The sequence below is a fragment of the Pteropus medius genome, unplaced genomic scaffold, assembly GCF_902729225.1.
Source record: "Pteropus medius unplaced genomic scaffold, Ma_sr-lr_union100, whole genome shotgun sequence".
NCBI classification, from domain to species: domain Eukaryota; kingdom Metazoa; phylum Chordata; class Mammalia; order Chiroptera; family Pteropodidae; genus Pteropus; species Pteropus medius.
The window spans coordinates 10,043,632-10,062,901 of record NW_024349802.1 but is presented as its reverse complement, the minus strand read 5'-3'; the positions used below and the strand labels follow the sequence as shown (position 1 = coordinate 10,062,901).

Sequence of the window (19,270 nt, the reverse complement as noted above, 5' to 3'; positions counted from 1 at the left end):
ATCATAGGTGAATGACAACTCTAAGGTTAACAGTGCTATTAAGGAGCACTGGATGATGTTTCGGCTGGAGAGACAAAGCCAGTTCAGTTTAGCATCAACTTTAAAGAAGTATTTATGGGTCTTGAGCTCGGGGCGGCGGGTGGGAGAGGCGGGTGTGCGTCAGTGGCAACTTTGAGTTGATATAAATGAAGCAATAGGAGTTGAAAGTATAGTGAATAGGAATGCCTTAGAACCAAGCCTTGGGAAACTACTCAAAGCCGAATGGCAAAGGAAACTGAATATGGAGGTGAGGGGCGGGCACGGGGGTATTAAGGGGATGAGGGAGTAGGGGGAAAAAAAATGATATGGGAAAAGGGAGGCACAGAAATTGTGCTGCCTTGATAGCCAGAATATTTAAAGGAAAAAATAATTAACTGGGTTAAATGCTATTAAGGTCAAGACTAGGACTAAAACCATCTACAAAAGATTTAGCAACATGGACATTATTAATATTGAATTGCACCTTTCCTTGTATGCTATATAATTTTCTATAGGTTCTGAGAAGGAATTTAGTAGAATTCAAGGCCTAGGCCTCCCTTGAATAAGTGATGTTTAAACCTACTTTGGAATGAAATTTTGAGGATCCTAATTCTTCTGTGAATCTTAGTTCTTCCTTCCGTTCAAAACCACGTCTGCCTTCTACTCTGTGAGCCTTTGATTCCAACTGATCTTGGCTAAGACTTCCCATTATGTTGTCCCCAGTTCTTAGATGACACAAGTGGCTCAGCTCCTCTGGAGACAGAAACATGAATGCATCTTAGTTCAGATATGCACTTACCCATGCTTTTGTATAAAGCTGTAATGCCACCTGGTGATCATAAGGATAAGAAAAGTCAAACTTTTTCAATTGAGTAATTAATTATTGAGGATCTGCTTAATGGCTTATCAACAAAAATACACACTGGAAATCAAAGTTAATACAAGATTTCAGTCATCAAATGCCTATTTCTTGATGGATAATATAGAAGGGTGGGGGTGAGAGGTGGGGGACATAATGAGCAGTAAGGTAAATCACCAGCCTAAAGGTGGGCCTGGCTGTGAACAGAGATGGGGTTGCTCGGGAGTCAGTATGGTGTACACCAGGTATGTTAAAGAATGTGGCTATGAAACAATGTCTGCTGAGACTTGAAAGGTCTAAGTTAGTGGTCCCCCACCATTTTAGCACCAGGGACCAGTGCTCCTATGAGAATATAATGCCTGATGATCTGAAGTGGAGCTGAGGCGGCAATGCTAGCTCTGGGAAGCAGATGCAAATACAGATGAAGCTTCCTTTGCTCACTCACCTCCTGCTGTGTGGCCCGGTTCCTAACAGGCCATGGACTGGTACCAATCCACGGCCCAGGGGTTGGGCACCCCTGCTTTAGACTATTAAAAACCAGAAAGTTGTAAAACAGTGGCTCTTTTACCAGTGGCATGGGGGTGGAGGTGGGGAAGGAGGCTTAAAAGGTTTTCCCCAACTTCTATTTCCATACGTAAAGGCAACCACTACCAACTATTTCTTGTGTATTCTAGGATTTTCTAAAAATAAATATTTTATATGTGTGAGCACATACATCTGCTTGTGGTGAATTAAAGATAACCACAAATTCTACTCTTCTCATAGAAGAGTGGAACCAATTTCCCCTCTATCTGCACTTGGAAGGGCCTCATAACACACTTTGACCAACAGAATGCAGAAATGGCTTTTAAGATCTGCTTTCCTCCACTTAGAACCCAGTTGCCATGCTGTGAGAATCCCAACCAATATGAAAGGCCACATCAAAATAAACAAGGCCCATCAGTCTGCAACCCCAGTGGAGCTCCTAGGTAACAGCCAGGGCCAAATGCCAGCCAAAGCGAAGCCTCCAGATAGCTGTAGCCCTAGCCAAGCCCATGTGGAATGCAACCACCCAGCTAAGCCCAATCAACCCACAGAATGTTAATACTTGTTTGAACCAGTACTGAGTTTTAAGGAGATTTGTTATGCAGTAATATAAAACAAAGCCTTAAGATTATACATCGTTCTTGTTTTACTTCTTTGGGATATCTTCCAATAACACTGAGTAGTATTCTATTTACATGGATGGTACAAAATGTAACTGATATTCTTCCAATTTACAATTTAGGTATTTTCCTATTTTCTGCTCTTCAAAACACTGATATAAAAAACTTCAGTACATATTACTTCATACATGTAAAAGCATATATGTAATTTAAAATAAACCCCGTTTTCTAGAGCTACACTGTCCACTATCTAATAGCCATAAGCTACACTCACTTTCTGAACCTTACTATATACATCTAGCTAGTGGACAGCTGGGAGAACATTTCTGCCATTGCAGAAATTTTTATTATAAAGTGCTGTTCTAGAGCCAGGATCAGGCAAAATTTCTGTAGAGGGACAAATGATATTTTAGGCTGTGGGCCATATGGTCTCTGTCAGAAATATTCTGCAATTATAGTGCAAAAGCAGTAACAACCAATAAATGAGCATGACTGTATTCTTAACATTAAAATTGGAATATCATAATTTTCACGTCACAAAATATTCTTTTGGTTGCATTGGAATTGCTTAGTCAGAGTATACATCCTAAAATTTAAAAATTAGATTGTCCTCCTTAAAGATTATACCAATTTTCTCTGAACAAATGAGTGCCGGTTCCCTTGTTCCTTTGATAACTGTTATCCAAATCTATTTGAAAATCTGATTGCTAGAAAATGGAATCTCAACAATGGATTTTATTTGCTTTAACTGGGATTAAGCATCATGTTTCAACTGTTTGTATCTTTTGCCCACTTATCTATTGGGTTGTTGTTTTTACTTTTTGACTTATAAAAATTGTATTAAAGAAAAAATTAACCATTGGCAAACATCTTTTACCAGTTGGGGTTTTTGTTGTTGTTCACAGTGTTTTTCTATACAGAATTTAATCTAGTCACATCATCCATTCTTTTCAAGTATTCTTTTGTTTTTAACTTAGAAGGCAGAGCCACTACACAAAGAAAAACTACTTTTGTTTTTTCTTCTTGTATTTTTAAATTTTAATATAGTTCAGGATCCATATCTGGACTTAACTGTTCCATTCATTGAGTAATGTGCTAGTACAATCCTGTTTTATTCTTTTTGTAATATTTTAACACTGGTAGAGTTAGTTTTTCCCTTATGACTCTAATTTTTGCACAATATTATGGTTACTTATTTTCCCAAATGAATGTTAGAATCAACTTGTCTAGTTCCAAAAACAGTCCTGTTATTTTTATTCAGATTTTAAAGAACTTATTTTTCTTTAGAATTATTTTTATGCTCAATTTCTTAGTCGTGGTATAATTTACCATTTAAGGTCTCATTTGTGTCCTGTCAATATTTTAATAGTTTTCTTCATATATAACTTATACGTCTTCTTAAATATTCCTAGCTTTATTTTCCTTCCAATTTATCTTCAGACTTACTCGCTACTTCAATGAACCATCTTCAGTTGACATAGTATTTAAGTACACTTACCATCTACAAGTGATTTTTACCTCTTTCCTCACTTGTACATTTTTCTTCTCTTGCCTAATTGCCTTTAACGGTACCTTTGAACAAAGCTTTTTAATAGAAACACTTCTAGGGCTAATGTTTCCCTTTTAAACATCACATAGGTTTTGGGATTAAGATACATTTTACTAAGAATCTGGACTGTCAGCAGTTTTAGCAAATGCCATTTTAGCATGTAGGGAGATTATGTAATTTTTGAGATAAATTGCAAATATTCTCAATGTATTCTTAAATAAACTAAGAATAACTTGTATAATTGTTTATAATGTGTATCTACTAGTCTTTATCCCTTAATTTAGCAGGTATATATCACTATATATGTGACACCAAAAAGGGAACTCAACTTCACATGCATGTTCTAAAAAAGTAACCCTTAAGGAATTTTTAAATGTCTTAAAATTCTTATTCTGACTCTCACTGAACCCATAGTTTAGTAGGGCACACATTAAAGAGTTTTAATAGGATGTGATAAACCCTATCATAGGGCAAGACTAGGGATGGGGATGTGTGACCCATTCAGGCCATCCAGAGGGACACTGTAAAAAACCTGAGACTCATGGGTGGTATGAGAGAAGGGATGAAGTATATGGGACCTCTATTTAAAGGCTAACAGGTATGTATAAATATGTTCTGTATATTATGAGCAAAAGGAATCTTCCTCAAGCTACAGCAAGAGTGGTTAAGATACTGATGGCCTGAAACAAGGTATTTGGCATTTTTAAGACATCAGAAGAAGAGAGGCATTTCAGTAGTCCCTGAAAAATGTCTGAATGAGGTTGGTGATTGAAGACAAGTGGATATTTATGAGAATTAGTTGGAAAGACTTGGGGGCACTATGCATGGAAGCTCCAGACTAACCACTAGCTTTGGAGCCAGATTCAATGAATAACATAGTAGTTCCTGGACCCATTGTTGGGCAAACAATATGTATCCTGGACTGTTGAGAGGATTAAGAGATATGTAGAATGAAGTTAGCAGTTCTGGAACATGGTCAACATACAGTAAATGCTGTCAATATTCTACGATACCACACATTCTGCAGCATATTTAAAAAAATCTTTTTAAAAAACTACAGATTTATTCATTTTTTTAGGTCCCCAGATTAAACATGTTAAAATTATCCATTTAAATCTCATTCTAAACTTTATCCTGGCACCTACTTGTCAGTGCAGTGACTGCTGATTAAGATTCTGCAAGTTATAATTTAGAGATGTTTCACAAATGTCCTTATAGATTACCAAAAAGTAACAAAAGCCCATACATATAGCTAACAGGGGTCTCAAATTTTAACAAATCCTCTGCAAATCTCATTTCCATTACTTTTTCAAGTTAAATTTAGTTTTGAATTGTTGTGCACTGTTATATCTTCAGGGTCCATTAGCCAGTGATTTGGAAATCTGACACCTTTGTTTCCATGATGTTTCTAATTTTTTAAAAAAGAACAAAACCAGCACTCTCATTACTCTTACTGGGATATTGAAAAGCAGGATATGCCTATGGCCTTAACTCTATTTTGGGTAGATTATAAAACAGATATTAATATTTACCAGCTGAGTCTCTTTAGTTGTCAGAATTGAGGCTGCCTGGCTAAATGAGAGTGAGGTAAACCTTTAGAAGTTGGTCAATACCTTATCAAAGTACTCATATGGCATCTGTCTAGCTCTGTGGTAAAACATGGTGTAAAGACATATAATGGGTGCTCAGTCAGTCAGAGAAGGTGGTTTTTCCAACAGAAGTGCAGTCTGAGCTAAGATCTCAATGTAGATACAGTGAAGGAAGATGGAACCAGAAAGGGAAGGAAATAGCATGTGAAGAGACAGTAGCAAAAGGCTTATTAAAGACTGAAGGAAACCAGTTTGCCCAGAAGAGAATCTAAGGGTGGTAAAGATAAGGTGGGAGAGGTAAGGGACAGACTATGCAAGGCCTGACAGGCCATGCTAAGGTGAGCAGAGACTGTTTTATCATTTATCCCCAATGTCTAGCATAGAGTTCAGTTGATAAAAGCCCTAATAAAGGTTTAAGTTAAATGACCAGTCTTCTGACAAGATGAGCAATTAGCATAAACTATTGTCTCTTCCTCTCTCCCACCCACGGAGAAATTATACAAATAAGGCAGTGGTTAGAGATTGAGAAATTATGAAGAATCCCCTGGAGGAACAGATCATGACTGGGTCTTACTATAACAGGGGCAAGAAATGGAAACCCAGTATAGAAAAGGGCAGGGTGCCACAGGAGTCGGAGTACTATATAGGCTGGGACAAAATTTTTCTCATTCTGTCCTTTTCCCCTCCTGCTCATTGCCTCATATCCAATCCATCACTAGCTGGGGTGGCCAGCACATTACAACCTTATTTAGCCCCTGGAGTTCTCTAGAGAATTACAACTGAGGGGAAGGAGAGGAGGCTCTACCACTCTGAATCCCAGATTCTAACTCAGAGGCTCTGTACCTCCACTCTCCTTCAACTCATTAGGACACTAGGGCCTGGGCTTGGCTCCTCCCTTTTACCAGCAGCTGACACAAAATTCCCATCTTCTACTGTGAGCTCATCAGGTAAAAATAACCAGTCATCTGGCAACTACGGCATCTGCTATAAAAGACAAGTCTCAAAGACCATAGGATAAAATGTGTTGAATATTAAAAATAGAATGTTTACAGATGATAATGAACTATGGATCCTGGTTAGCACACATATATTTCATTGTTCTGCTGACAGGGCCTAGAAGCAATACCACCTCAGTATCAAGAACACATCTAGCATCCAGATCTTGGTTCTTTAATACCACTAAATAATAAAAGAACCAGGGCTCCTTGAGAAAATGGTTGACTCTGAGATTGGAGAGGAAAACTAGATGAGCCCAGAGCATCTTATAGTGCTATAAAATGAGAAATATTTAAAAACAATGATGGAGATGTATTGAAGACACAGGAGCCAACTGAGAGCTCCCAATGGCCAAAGATGGAACACTCTGAACAAAATTAAGTATTATTAGATTATTTTCCAAAGTATGAAATAAATATTCTTGAGTCCACAGTGGTATAAATTGAATAGAGAAAAGATCAATTTATTTCTGAAAAATTCCAAGCAACTTATGTAGACATTCCACTTTTAAGGAGAGCACAACTCCTCTCTTAAGTGTGGGCTGTACATAGTGACTTCATTGCAAAGAGTACAATATTGAGTGGAAGAGAGTAACTTTACAATGGAGAAACCTGGCAAATAAGACCATAGCCAGGTGATCAAAGCTAACATCAACAGTAATAAATCATATTGTTAGTATATACTCTTGATATGTGATGAGAACGGCACTTTACCTCTATAGTCTTCCTTTCAAAATCCTTTAAGCCCAGCCTAATCATGAGAAAAACTCAATCCTATTGAGGAACTTTCTATAAAATACCCAACTCAAAACTCTAGGTCATCAAAAAAAAAAAAAAAAAAAAAAAAGAACATCTAAGAAGCTGTCACAGCCAGAATGAGCCCAATGAGACATGACTAAATGTAATATCCTCAATGGGATACTGGAACAAAGGACATTAGATAAAAACTATGGAAATCTGAATAAAGTATGGACTTTAGTTAATAATATTAACTAAATATTAGCCCATTAATTGTGACAAACGTACTATACTGTTAACATTAGGGGAAACTAGGTGTGGGGAACATGGGAATTCTTTGTATTACCTTCACGACTTTTCTGTAAATCTATAACTATTCTAAAATACAATAAACTTCGAGGTCTATTTTATCACCCCCTACCCAGGTAGTAGTATAGTTACCCTTAACATTCTCATACCCCAAAAGGCCTTTACTGGAGAACAGGGAGGGCCAAAGTAACAAGGGCTCCTTTTTAACCAGGCCTTAAGATACTAAAATGACAAATATGTGACCCAGCAAGTTGGCTCATTAAGTGTTCCAAAATAGTAATACAGAAAAAGATGTTTTTAAGCAGACATTATAAGTATTACAGTTGATTTGTTAATTCAGTGAAATTGTTTCCCAAGAAGAGTATTGACAGGCCCATTAACTGGAGCTGTTCATTAAGTCCCAATTAAGCAACAAGATTAACAGGAATCCTTGTCACTTTTTAAAGTTCTTAATTAGTTGCTCTTACCATGTTGTTTTCTTTTGGGTGAATTCCTAGGCACTAAGCCTCCTTTTAGTGTCCCTTCGGGGCCTGCAGAATTTATTCCTGAGGTTTTGTTTTCCTGATTAAAATTTGAGATGTGATCCAAAATTTCAATGCAAAAATCCATTTTGCATTGAAAGAAAGACAATTTCTTTCAACCCTGAAAGGGAAATGAATTATTGACAGACAACAGGACAGCACTCAATGCTTGGGGCCCTCTACTGTACCCACTTTAGTTTTTCCTCTTAATATGATACAGAATTGTGGCCTGAAACTTGAGTAGACCAACGAAGAGGAGCACTTATGTTTACTAATTTCTACCTATGGTAGGAGGTGGTAGCTTGGATTTTTTTTTTGGGGGGGGACAATTAATCATGCTATATTTAGCTCTAATTAGGCATAAAGACTTTTCCAATCACATCACCTAGAGATCACTTCACCCACTGCTCTGTTTGGCTGCCAGTCTCTTGTCTCTCTCTTCAGCAATGGTGAGGCGGATACCCTTGCCACGAGGAAGAGAAATCCATGGCTTGTTGCCTTTGCCAACAACGAAAATGTTGGAGAGCCGGGTGGCAAAGCTATTGCCATTGGCATCTTTCACATGAACCACATCAAAAGAGCCAGGGTGTCTCTCTCTGTTGGTGATCACACCAATTCTTCCCAAGTTAGCACCTCCGGTCACCATACACAGGTTACCAGTGTCAAACTTGATGAAATCAGTAATTTTGCCAGTCTCCAAATCAATCTGAATGGTGTCGTTAACTTTGATGAGGGGATCAGGGTAGCGGATGGTGCGAGCATCATGAGTCACCAGATGAGGGACTCCTTTTGTGCCCACAAAGATCTTTCTTACTTTGCACAACTTGTACTTGGCCTCCTCAGATGTAATACGATGAACAGCAAATCGACCTTTGGTGTCATAGATCAGACGGAAATTCTCTTCAGTCTTGTCAATGCTGATGACATCCATAAAACCAGCAGGATAGGTTACATCAGTCCGGACCTTGCCATCAATCTTGATAAATCTCTGCATGCAGATCTTCTTTACTTCATCTCCTGTTAAGGCATATTTCAATCTGTTCCTTAGGAAAATGATGAGTGGGAGACATTCTCTCAGTTTGTGGGGACCAGTAGATGGACGAGGAGCAAACACACCCGTCAGTTTATCCAGCATCCAATGCTTTGGAGCTGCTACGCGCTTCAGATGCTTCTTGGGACCACGAGCCATGGCTGCACTGGGCACAGAAAGAGTGGCAGCTTGGATATTTACAGACCAGTAACCCTGCTAGTCCAATTTCAGTTTCCATTGAAGTATGGGAAAAGGATGATAAAGAGAAAAAATGAAAAAATTTTAAATAAATTATTCATTTATAAATGAATAAACTTTGAAATGTTTTACTTCACTTTCTTAGACTTACCAGGAAAATAAAAAAATCAAGCAAACAGGGAGTAGATGACTAATTAACTTCACTTATCAAGTAGGAGATCCCATTAAGTTATTTTACTGTGCATGATTAAGTCATTGAAACCTCTTAGGGTATTAAATACAGGCACGAATACCAAATGAATTATCCCTTTTCAAGTAGCAACACAGGGGCCTGTCTCTGCACCTGGGTAGCATTATCATAGTCTGGAAGGCAATCTGTATGCTCAGAGGAACTTGAGATCCCATATTTTAAACTCTGGCTATTCATGATAAATATTTCCTCTTTCCTTAGAAGCCAATTCTATTTCACAACCTAGGACTGAGTCTGTGATCAGGCTCTGCTGGAAACTAAAGACTGCTGTTTTTTCTTAGGACCTCTTCCTTAGGTATACATTAAAAGAGAACCACTATGATAAAAGTAACCCACACAATTTTATACATAAATTCCAAACAGAAGTGATAAGGACTATTCTACTACTGGATAATTTACTAAAGTCACCCATGTCCTCTAAGAGATGAAGAGTTTAAGGGTGTATGGTAAAGACTTGCTATAAGGCAAAGGTATTGATAACATGGAATTTTTCACATGTTGGTACTGGCCCTGAATCTGTCGCTAATGAGCTGTCAACTCTCAAGGCCTGAATTTCATTATTTAGAACAAGGGTTGGTAAAGGCCGGAGGCTTGCCATCTGTTTTCAAAAGGCCCTTGAGCTTAGAATGGTTGAGGGGGGGGAGTTTGTTGCAGACACTGAAAATTTTACAAAATTTCTAATTGTCCATAAATAAAGCTTTATTGGAACACAGTAATGCTCATTTGTTGCCATATTGTCTATGGCTGCTATTACACTGCAACTGCAGAGCGGAGTAGTTGCATCATAGACTATATGATGCACAAGCCTAAAATATTATCTAGCCCTTTACAGGAAGTTTGCCAATCTCTGTTCTAGAATAGCAGTGTACATAATAATACCTTCTGCATTGGTGGAAATGTTCTGAGCTGTCCAATATAGTAGTTACTAGATGCTGAGATGGAGAAACTGATTTTATTTCATTTTTGTGAATTTAAATAGCCATGTGTCGCACTGCAGAGCTGTAGGAAATGAGGGCTTACTTTTAACTTTGGACTTTTAATTTTTTAGAATTTTAAGTTTTCCAACTGTAAAGAAAACCTCATACCACTACTACACTTCTGACACCTTATGTGTGGGTTTTTTTTCCTACACCAAGCAAATCTGTCACCAGCTGGGTGTCCTACAATTTAACTCAATTCTGATACTATCTGTACCTACAGATAGCACAGGTTAAGGGTACATTCCTTAAGACTACCATCCCCATCTCCAAATCACAAGTCCAGGTTGTTACCTGGGCTTTTGATTAACAGGCTAAAAATCTGAGGTTCCCACAACCTCCTCTTCAGGCTTGCCTAATTTGCTAGAAGAGCTCACAGAGGCTCAGGAAAAAAATGTACTGTTTAACAATTTATTATAAAAAGATTTGATAAAGGATACATATGAACATCCAGGTGGAAGAGATGCATAGGACAAGGTATATGGGAAGTGGTACCAAGCTTCCATGCCCTCTCCGGGTATACATCTCTCCCAGCACTTCCACATGTTCAACTACCTGAAAGTTCTCTGCACCCCATGCTATTGGGATTTTTATAGAGGCTTCATTACACAGGCATGATCAACTATTAACTCTATTTCCAGCCCCTTACTCCTCTCTGGAATAGGGCATGGCCTACATTACATACCTAGGTGTTACACAGGGCTGTCTGTCAGATATGAGGTCCTAAGGGACACAGGTTTCTCAGGTGAAGTCACCTAGGGTTCAAAGAGGAAAGGAATGACAAGATCTCAATGGGATCCTTTTCTCACAGAAAAAAAAAAATTGTTTGCACCCAGACTAGGACCAACTCCACAGGAGGAGTTATTCCACTCTCAGAGGTGCAAAACGCTACCCAAAGGTACTTGGCCACACCACCAAAACAGTGCTTGAGGCCAGACCTCAATAAAGGCAGCGCTTGCTCTTCCAACAGTGTAACACCATCCGAGGCATCACATTAGCCTGGATAGCTGACAACTGCTGGATGATTCCTGAAACATCTTATTTGTTTCAGATGCCCGCTCAGGCAGCCCAGGTAGAAGATATGGATACAGGTATCCCCAGGAATTAAATATTGAATGCAAAACAGAGGTCTGGAAGCACTGATTGCAGATCAATTATAAAGGGATATGATAAAGGATACTGATGAACATCCAGGTGGAAGAGATGCACAGGACAAGGTATATGGGACGGGATACCAAGCTTCCATGCTCTCTCTGGGTGCATCACTCTCCTAATACTTTCACGTGTTCACCAACCAGAAAGTTCTCTAAACTCCGTGCTATTGGGATTTTTAGAGGCTTCACCACACTGGCATGATCAATTATTAACTGCATTTCCAGTCCCTTACCCCTCTTGGTAGAGTGGGGGATGGGGCTGAAAATTCCAAGTTTCTCATTATTGCTTGGTCTTTCTGGTCACCAGCCTCCGCTAGAACAAGATTCCAAATCCTTTAAACACATAGGAAACAAGAATCTTTTCCCCATGCCTTTAGTCATTTTATTCAACATTCAGAGAGTTCTTGCCATGTGCTGGGCACTGTGCTTGGGATCTAGCAGTGAACAAGGCAAAATACACTATCCTTTACCTCATGGAATTTGCAACCTCTCTATAAATTCCTCAGATGGAATGATACAGATAATCTCAACCTACATGCCTTCAAGACCATAACCATCAAAATCATACCCAACCCTTCAATGAGTGGCCAAATTTGTCGAGGGCAAATAAATACAGGTGGATTTTGCCTCCCATTTGTTTCCTGAAGGACTCCAACTAACACTATTTGACTGGCACATATTCAATTCAATGCTGGAATGAATAGGGACATTTACCTCAAAACTCCATACAGACTGTCCACCTGCCACTAATTTCCTCTTCGGGACGGACAAGGATGCACTACTTTCAAGTCACCCTAAAAAAGAAAGATTTCACTGTTCAATACCTCAGACAATATAGCAGCTCCTAAGGCTGCTATTCTGTAGAGATGGAAGCAGAATGCAGTCTGCCACTTATAATTTTTTTTTTTTTAGGCGAGGCAACCCTTGGTTGACCTCACAGATTGCAAGGACCTTGTCATCTTACAGTCCCTTATTTTTTACACCTACAGCATCTGGTCTTCCTAGGTGGCCTCCCATCCAAGTATTAACCAGGCCTGACCCTGCTTAGCTTCTGAGATCAGACGGGATTGGGCTTGTTCAGGATGGCATGGCCGTAGACTGCCATTTATAATTTACCATATTTGTTATATCCTAAGGAATTATTTTATTTCCCATTATTTGCCTTTTTTTGCCTATGTTACCATTAAAGCTAACCATCCCCCAAGCCCTCTAGATTATCACTAGTCTTAAGACTTCATACGTAAAAGGTTATATTCACAATGAACATGAGGTATTCATACAAAGCACTCAAAATTTAGTTGAGAATCCTTTTAAGAGAAAGCAAATTGATAAAACAAAACCAGTTTTGATAAATAACTCCACCTCCCAACATCCTCACTAGTTCCTCCTACGGAAACTAAGATGTCACTTCACAGAAGCAGTCAGCCTTACTGGACAATCTCCAACATCACCCTGAGTGATAGTGTTTGCTTAAAACTGAGGAGCATCTCTTCTCAGAAAATTAGCATTCCAAAACAATATCACTACAAAGAGGACTCATGATTTACTGCTCCAAAAGGGCAACAACTCTACTCACTCCTGAAAATCAGTAAGAAACCAACACAAATATACTGTCAGCCTAAAACAGAACTTACTATGGTTCTAGCTAGGCCTAGGGTCTAGAGCCCCTCAATCAATTGCTATTTTTATATTTTAATGAACTAGAGAAGGATGCTCATAATTTTAAAGAAAATTCACATCAACATTTCACTATAAGGCATTCTCATAGGTAACTACAGCTATGAAATTCCTCTATGAAGGGATCATCCTGACTAGCTTTGTATGGTGGGAGAGTAGGAACCATGAACTTTGATTTCAGTGTAATTAGCAAAATCCCATCAGCTTTCTCTCTGTATAAGGCCTCTTTTCAGCACTTTGTAGGCACTCAAAATAAAAAAGCCTCTTCTCTATTTAAACATCCCTCCACAGCTTGATTGATTACCTTTGTCCTATTTCCAAAGTGTGATTCAATTAACTTCATACTAGCCAAACCTGTTGGACCAGAACTACTCAGAAAGGTTTGGAGTTTTCGATTTCTTCCTGCAAAGTTATGCTCTTGCAGATTTAACTTTAACAGACAAGCAACTATGCTGGCATCTGGGATAGTTAAACAACAGAGTTGGCATGAACCAGGCCCAGAATGCCAACCAGCTACTGGCTGCTGTTCTCCCAGCAGTTTAACACTTGCCCAGGTACAAGGCAACCTAGGCAGCTGCCTACAGCTGGGGCGAAAGGTTGGCAAATGGAATTGCACTTACCTGGCACTGTTATTTGTCCAAAGTCCACAACTGGCCCCTCTGTAATCAAAGCACTCTAGGTTAGAGTAGGCCACCAGTTAGTGAACACTTGTGTGTTGTTCAAGACCCGTCTTCAAAACCCTATAACAGTGAGGCCTGAGTCACAGAAACGATAGCAGGTAATAGTATCAGGAAGCTTGGCTCTACCACTTAACAGCCAAGAGTAGACTAACTGAACCTCTCTGTACTTCAGTCTCATTTGTAAAATGGGAAAATCATTAATAGTACTCTGTACACAAGGTGGTAGGTAGGATTAAACGGAATATAAATTATGCCCACAGGATAATATCTGGTATAGAGTGGGCACTCAATAAACACTTGCTATTATCAGCAGCTACATTCCAGGCAAGGAGATGGATAGGAATGAGAAGGAAATTATCCTGGGAGAGCAATGGGAAGTGAAATTGTAAAGACTAGTTAAAACTAGGTAGAGGGCCTCAATTATGTGACCTCTTTAAAAAGCAGAACTTTAGAAAAATAATTGGATGCAGTAATGGACGTGAAAGGAACGGAGAGACAGGTCGCCAGTCTTGCCAAAGACCTCAACATTGGTTGAAAGCAGTAACTAAAATGTTTGCAAGAATGTTAATAAACATTCCTACCCACCCACCCACCCTTATAATTTGCCTTATTTATATAAGGTTAGGATTTCTAAGACCATATACCTTTTCCTAGCCATCCTCTAATTTCACTCCTAACCGCCTCCAAACAATTTAGAGGAAAAGGAAACTAGAGGGGGCGCATTGTCCAAGTCTAAAAACAAATCTAAAAATAGCCTGCCCGGTTCAGGGGCTTGGGTTGAAGAAACTAACCGAGCTCCCCTGGACACGTGTTCCTCACAGCCCTTCCAAAGTCCCAGGCCTTCGCGTCTGGGGAGCGAGGCTCTCCGAGACCAGCTCTGGGTGACTCCCCAGGGACAAGAGAGCTGGGAGAAAACGGAAGGCGACTCTAAGGCTACGGTCTCCCAGCGTCTCTTCAAAATGCCCTCCAAACCCGGAGTCGCGAGGAAACCAACCCCAGTTTCGTCCCGTGCCTCAGAAGGAGCCTCCCTACAGCTGCCTCTAATCCCGGGCTTGTAAACCTCCGAGTCTTCTCCCTACTTGGCCCTTACTTACTCGCACGTGTCCGGAGCTCCGCCGGCGTGCTCCAAACCCGACAGGGGCAGCAAGGAAAAGGGAAGCTGGGAACTTAGTGGAGCCCCGCCTAGGCTACTGGGCGGGGCCTCGGTGTTCAGAGCCCGGAAGCCCGGCCCACGAAAGGGCGGGTTGGAAAAATGGGTGTGCGGTGGCATAAGTGATCACACTCCTCACAGGAGGTGGGCTTCAGAAGAGAAAGAGTAGGAATCTAAACAAGGGCTACATTTTTTTTTTTTCATTCCCACCCCCTTTGTTACTTCTGGATGGAACGGGCCCTGGGTTTGGAGTTGCTAAAGAGAAAACCTGGTATGTACTAGTGCAGCCATGCTTCCTGCCCGCCTACTCCTAGCGCCCCCTGGTACGCTGGTTCCTCTCACACGTGTGGCGCCTTTCTGTTCCTGTAGGCTCAGCCCACGCTTTTTCTACCTCCCAGGCAGATCCTCTTTCTGGCTTTCACCAGCAGCTCTCACTCAGCCAATGGATCGCTCCCTCACCGAGGTCACTTTGGTTTTCAGCATTTCTCCAGGAGGTTTTTGGGTACATTACTCTGGTCACTTCTGTAGGCTTAACCCTAGGGGATCAACCACATCCACGGTGCCTGCAGTGGGATCCTTAGTTACAGCAGCTAAAGAACACTGCCAGGCTTGCACCGTGACACAATCAGCCAAAGAGGCCACAACCTTGGTCTGGACAGATTGCTTGCCAAGTTACCAACATTTCTTTTGAATACTAAAATTTCCTACCCCCTCGAAGTAAATATAATCCCGCCCTGCTGAACAGCTGGAGAAGCTGGGGCCCAGATGGGCAAGGCTCAGCAGCAGTAATTTCTAAATCCATTCCCCAAATACTAGAACCCTTTCTTTCCTAGCCCCATCCCCGACATTCTACCAGCTCGCTGATCGATTGCACCTGGCACCTTTGCCAGGCGAGCCCCTGGGAATCAGCCTCTGCCATTGGCATCTGCCAACGTGTTTTATCATCTTTCTTCAGCTTTTTCATAATGAAAAAAATATATATATGTTTTCTGTGCACCCAACCCTCCCAGACCTCTGCTCAGAAAGTCCAGAACCCTAAATTGATTCCAGCAAGACACTCATCAGCAATAAGGCCAGAGAGCCACTGGAGAAGTGGCAAGCACATATCCTCTTCAGTTTTGATAGAGGTGGACGCAGGCTCTGGTTGGAAAAGACTTACATAAATACAGCAATTTAAAAAGTCACATGAACAGCACCGGCCTGGTAGGCAGGAGCTCTCCTTTGCAATTAAATAGGAATGTGGCTAACGACTGCTGCTATAATCAATGCCTTTATCCAGCTGTCACTGTGCGTTCATGAAGGAGGATTATGAGAGCTATAAAACCGAGTAGATTGGGTGGGTAATTGTCCTGTGGAGCTCTGCTAAAGGAGAAATTGCATTGGCATCTCATATATTTTGCTTTCTTTCCTTCCAAACACACGAAATGGAGAAAGCAGAGCTACTCTGAGGATTCATGAAAAGGAAAAATGAGGTTTGTGTGATCCTGTGCATATGTGCTTTCAGAGAAGAGACAGGAAGTAATTGAGGCTTGGGAGATACTAAAGCCTTTGGGGAGAGAGGGACCAATGACCCGGTGAGAACTGGATTCACAGATTAGTGGACCGGGTTCTCATGTCATATTGAAAATATAGATTTTTATTTTTTCAATATAGGCCATTCAGTGTCTTTGGGAGAAAACCTAGGTTATGATTTCTTTATTTCCTAGTTAAAATATCCTTCATAGTCAACATTCTTAACCTCCATCCTTTTAAATTCTGAATGCATTTTGGTGAGTTGATTTATGTGGTCTTTTACCATATTCTTGCAAAGACAAAATTGTTAGGAATAATACCAAAAAAGAAAAGGGGAAAATCTCTAGAATAAAATACAGCCCGATGAAAGACAAAGGATTAGGGTAAGTCCATTAGCTCTGGGTTTGACCTCATAATTGAAAGGCTGGCCCTAAGGGACACTAGGTCCCCAACCTTCTTGCCTGCATTTCCCTTTCTATCCTCTACTTGCTTTTCTCCTTGATGCCCTTGGCCCCTGAGACTGTTCTTTTTCTCTCTTCCCTGGACAAGAACCACCACTAGAGAAATATTTAATTTGTTCAGGCAGTCAATCAACATTTACTAAACACCTACCATTTGCCATACTGTGTTCAGGCACTGCAGATAGAGCAACGGAGATCCCTGCCTGCCTAAAGCTTACAATCTAGTGGGAAAGGACAAATATAAGTGTCTCTGGGCATATGTCAGGGGGCAGCTAACCTAGCCCGGGGATTCAGGGAGAGTACTGAAGATAGCAGTATTCCCTCTGGATGATTCTAAGGGCTTAGAGTAGAAGAGGGATCCCTCCTTCATCCTGTCCTCCTGTTGCTGCTCTGTAATAGCTACCCAAGTTAGAGTGGGACCCTGCCACTGTCATTATTTCTCAAAAGCATAGTTGGATTAACAAGAATGCAGAGAAATTGGAACCCTCATACACTGCTGGTGGGAATGTAAAATGGTATAGCCACTTTGGAAAACAGTCTGGCAGTTCCTCAAATGATTAAATATAGAATTACTTTATGACTCAGTAGTTCTACTCCTAGGTATATTCACAAGAAAATGAAAATGTGTGTCCACACAAAAACTTGTACACAAATGTTTATAGTAGCATTATTCGCAATAGCTAAAATGTTGAAACAATTCAAATATTTGTTAACTGACAAATGGATATACAGATATGGCATATTCATACAGTGGAATATTATTTGGCCATGAAAAGGAATGAATGAACAATGAAAACATTACATTAAATTAAAGAAGACATATGATTCATATGATTCCATTCATATGAAAGTCCAGATTAGGAAAGTCTATAGAAACAGATAGTAAATTAGGAGTTGCTTAGGTCTGGGGTTTGAGGGGTTAGAGTGATAGCTAAAGGTTACATGGTTTCTTTTTGAGGTGATGGAAATGTTCTAGAATTGTGGTGATGGTTGCACATATCTGTGAATATAACAAAAACCATTGAATTGTACTCGTTAATTGGGTGAATTGTATGATATTGACGATATGTATGATATATCTCAATAAAGCTGTCAAAACAACAATGAAAAGTATATTTGAGGACCTGGAAGATCTGCAATTCTCTATAAATTGTTGGCTGCATGGTCATTGTCAATTTTAAGGACTAGAGAGGACTTTTTATTCGGGGTCCTGTGCCCTCTCAGAGCTCCTTCTCAGTAACAGAGAAACTTAATGCATTTGTGTGGGCAGCACAGATGCAAAGGGGTAGGCTGTGCATTCTCATACTACTTCCTCTCCCTCATAATGATTGACTCCTTCATAATGATTCAGTTCAACGTTTATATTGTACCTACTTTGTTGAAGGCCTATAGACCCGAAAGAGCCAAAGTCTCTTTGTTCCCTCCAATGGTTGAAATTAAATTATTAATATAATGCCCTCCATATAAACAAATAAAGCTCTTTAGAAGATAGGCGAAATGTACAAAGAATAGTTGCAAGGCATCCTGGGATTCTGGGCTCCCTTTGTGACATTTAGGGAAATATCATGGTGACATTAACTAGAGTAACACCAATTCCCAGGCCTTCTTGATGTTGAGCAATTTCCAAGACTTGGCTCCCTCCTCACATGCCTCCAATCATCCCTTTGTTTGGTTTCTAGACTCAATTACTTAGTCTATTTCCATACCCCTCATTTTCTCACCAACCCTACCCCAAAGTGTCCAAATTGGCCCTCCCATACTGAAACCATTTGCCGGAAATTCATTAAGCTGAACACATGGGAAATTACAGAGGAGATTTCACTTGTCACTTAGGCTCAAATATAGAAAGTAATTTTAAAAGGACAGTGGTGAGAGACTATTTTTATCTTCCTTGTTTGTGCTGAATTTTATCTTACTGTCGTTCATTCTCTTCCTGGCTACCTCATTTCTTCCTTGCTTCTTTAAAATAAATGTTGGCCTTTTTAACTTTTGTCCTATGTTCTTTTATCTTACTTTATAGAGTCATCTCTTTCTGCCATTCGCTCATTCAACAAATATTGAGCATATCCCGTTTGCAGGCCCTTTGCTAGGCTCTAGGAGGGGTACAATGATGAATAAGACAGATATGGTCCTTACAATTATGGAGATTACAGTCTGAGGAAAGAGGATATCAGGTAGAGTGGATTCAGATTCGATCACAGGAAATCCTTGAGGGAGTTATTTGCGCTTTTCTGATGCTACGTTTTCCCTGCAGTAGTAAATGGGCATGTGAAAATAGCCAGAATCTCAGCATGTTTGTGGGGTTAGGGAATAAACCAAATATATACTAGGAATGCAAGGAAACTAAAGACCTAGGTTTCTGTGTGATATATACAAGTCCCCCAGGTAGGGGGAACATAGATTTGGGAATCACATATGGATTTGATTCTGTCTCCACCACTTACATATTAGCTGTTTG

At 40.1% G+C, this 19,270-nt stretch overlaps 1 protein-coding gene, 1 non-coding gene and 1 pseudogene across 9 annotated transcripts; all 3 read right to left on the bottom strand.

Moving 5' to 3' along the window:
• Positions 1–6,594: 6,594 nt before the first annotated feature.
• Positions 6,595–14,934, bottom strand: LOC120581374 (40S ribosomal protein S4-like). 8 transcript variants are annotated; one of them, XM_039836245.1, is made up of 5 exons: positions 14,784–14,933; positions 13,630–13,749; positions 12,047–12,126; positions 10,864–10,933; positions 6,595–8,966 (listed from the first exon to the last, which is right to left on the bottom strand). In XM_039836245.1, exon 5 carries the CDS (start codon positions 8,910–8,912, stop codon positions 8,121–8,123), a length of 792 nt encoding a protein of 263 aa, XP_039692179.1. In that variant the 5' UTR covers positions 8,913–8,966; positions 10,864–10,933; positions 12,047–12,126; positions 13,630–13,749; positions 14,784–14,933; the 3' UTR covers positions 6,595–8,120. The 8 variants fall into 8 exon arrangements, with proteins under 8 accessions (XP_039692179.1, XP_039692180.1, XP_039692178.1 ...); XM_039836246.1 differs by having other exon boundaries at positions 6,595–8,969; positions 13,630–13,668; positions 14,784–14,894; XM_039836244.1 differs by having other exon boundaries at positions 13,630–13,668; positions 14,784–14,893.
• Positions 11,000–11,200, bottom strand: LOC120581881 (small nucleolar RNA SNORA74). The gene has a single exon (XR_005647398.1). It is a non-coding gene; the product is annotated as a small nucleolar RNA SNORA74 (small nucleolar RNA).
• On the bottom strand, positions 12,313–12,431 carry LOC120581832 (uncharacterized; annotated as a pseudogene).
• Positions 14,935–19,270: the final 4,336 nt, after the last annotated feature.

What these genes read in the sequence shown, in the direction of transcription:
- LOC120581374 (XM_039836250.1), bottom strand. Translation starts at nt 8,912, where the DNA reads ATGGCTCGTGGTCCCAAGAAGCATCTGAAGCGCGTAGCAGCTCCAAAG.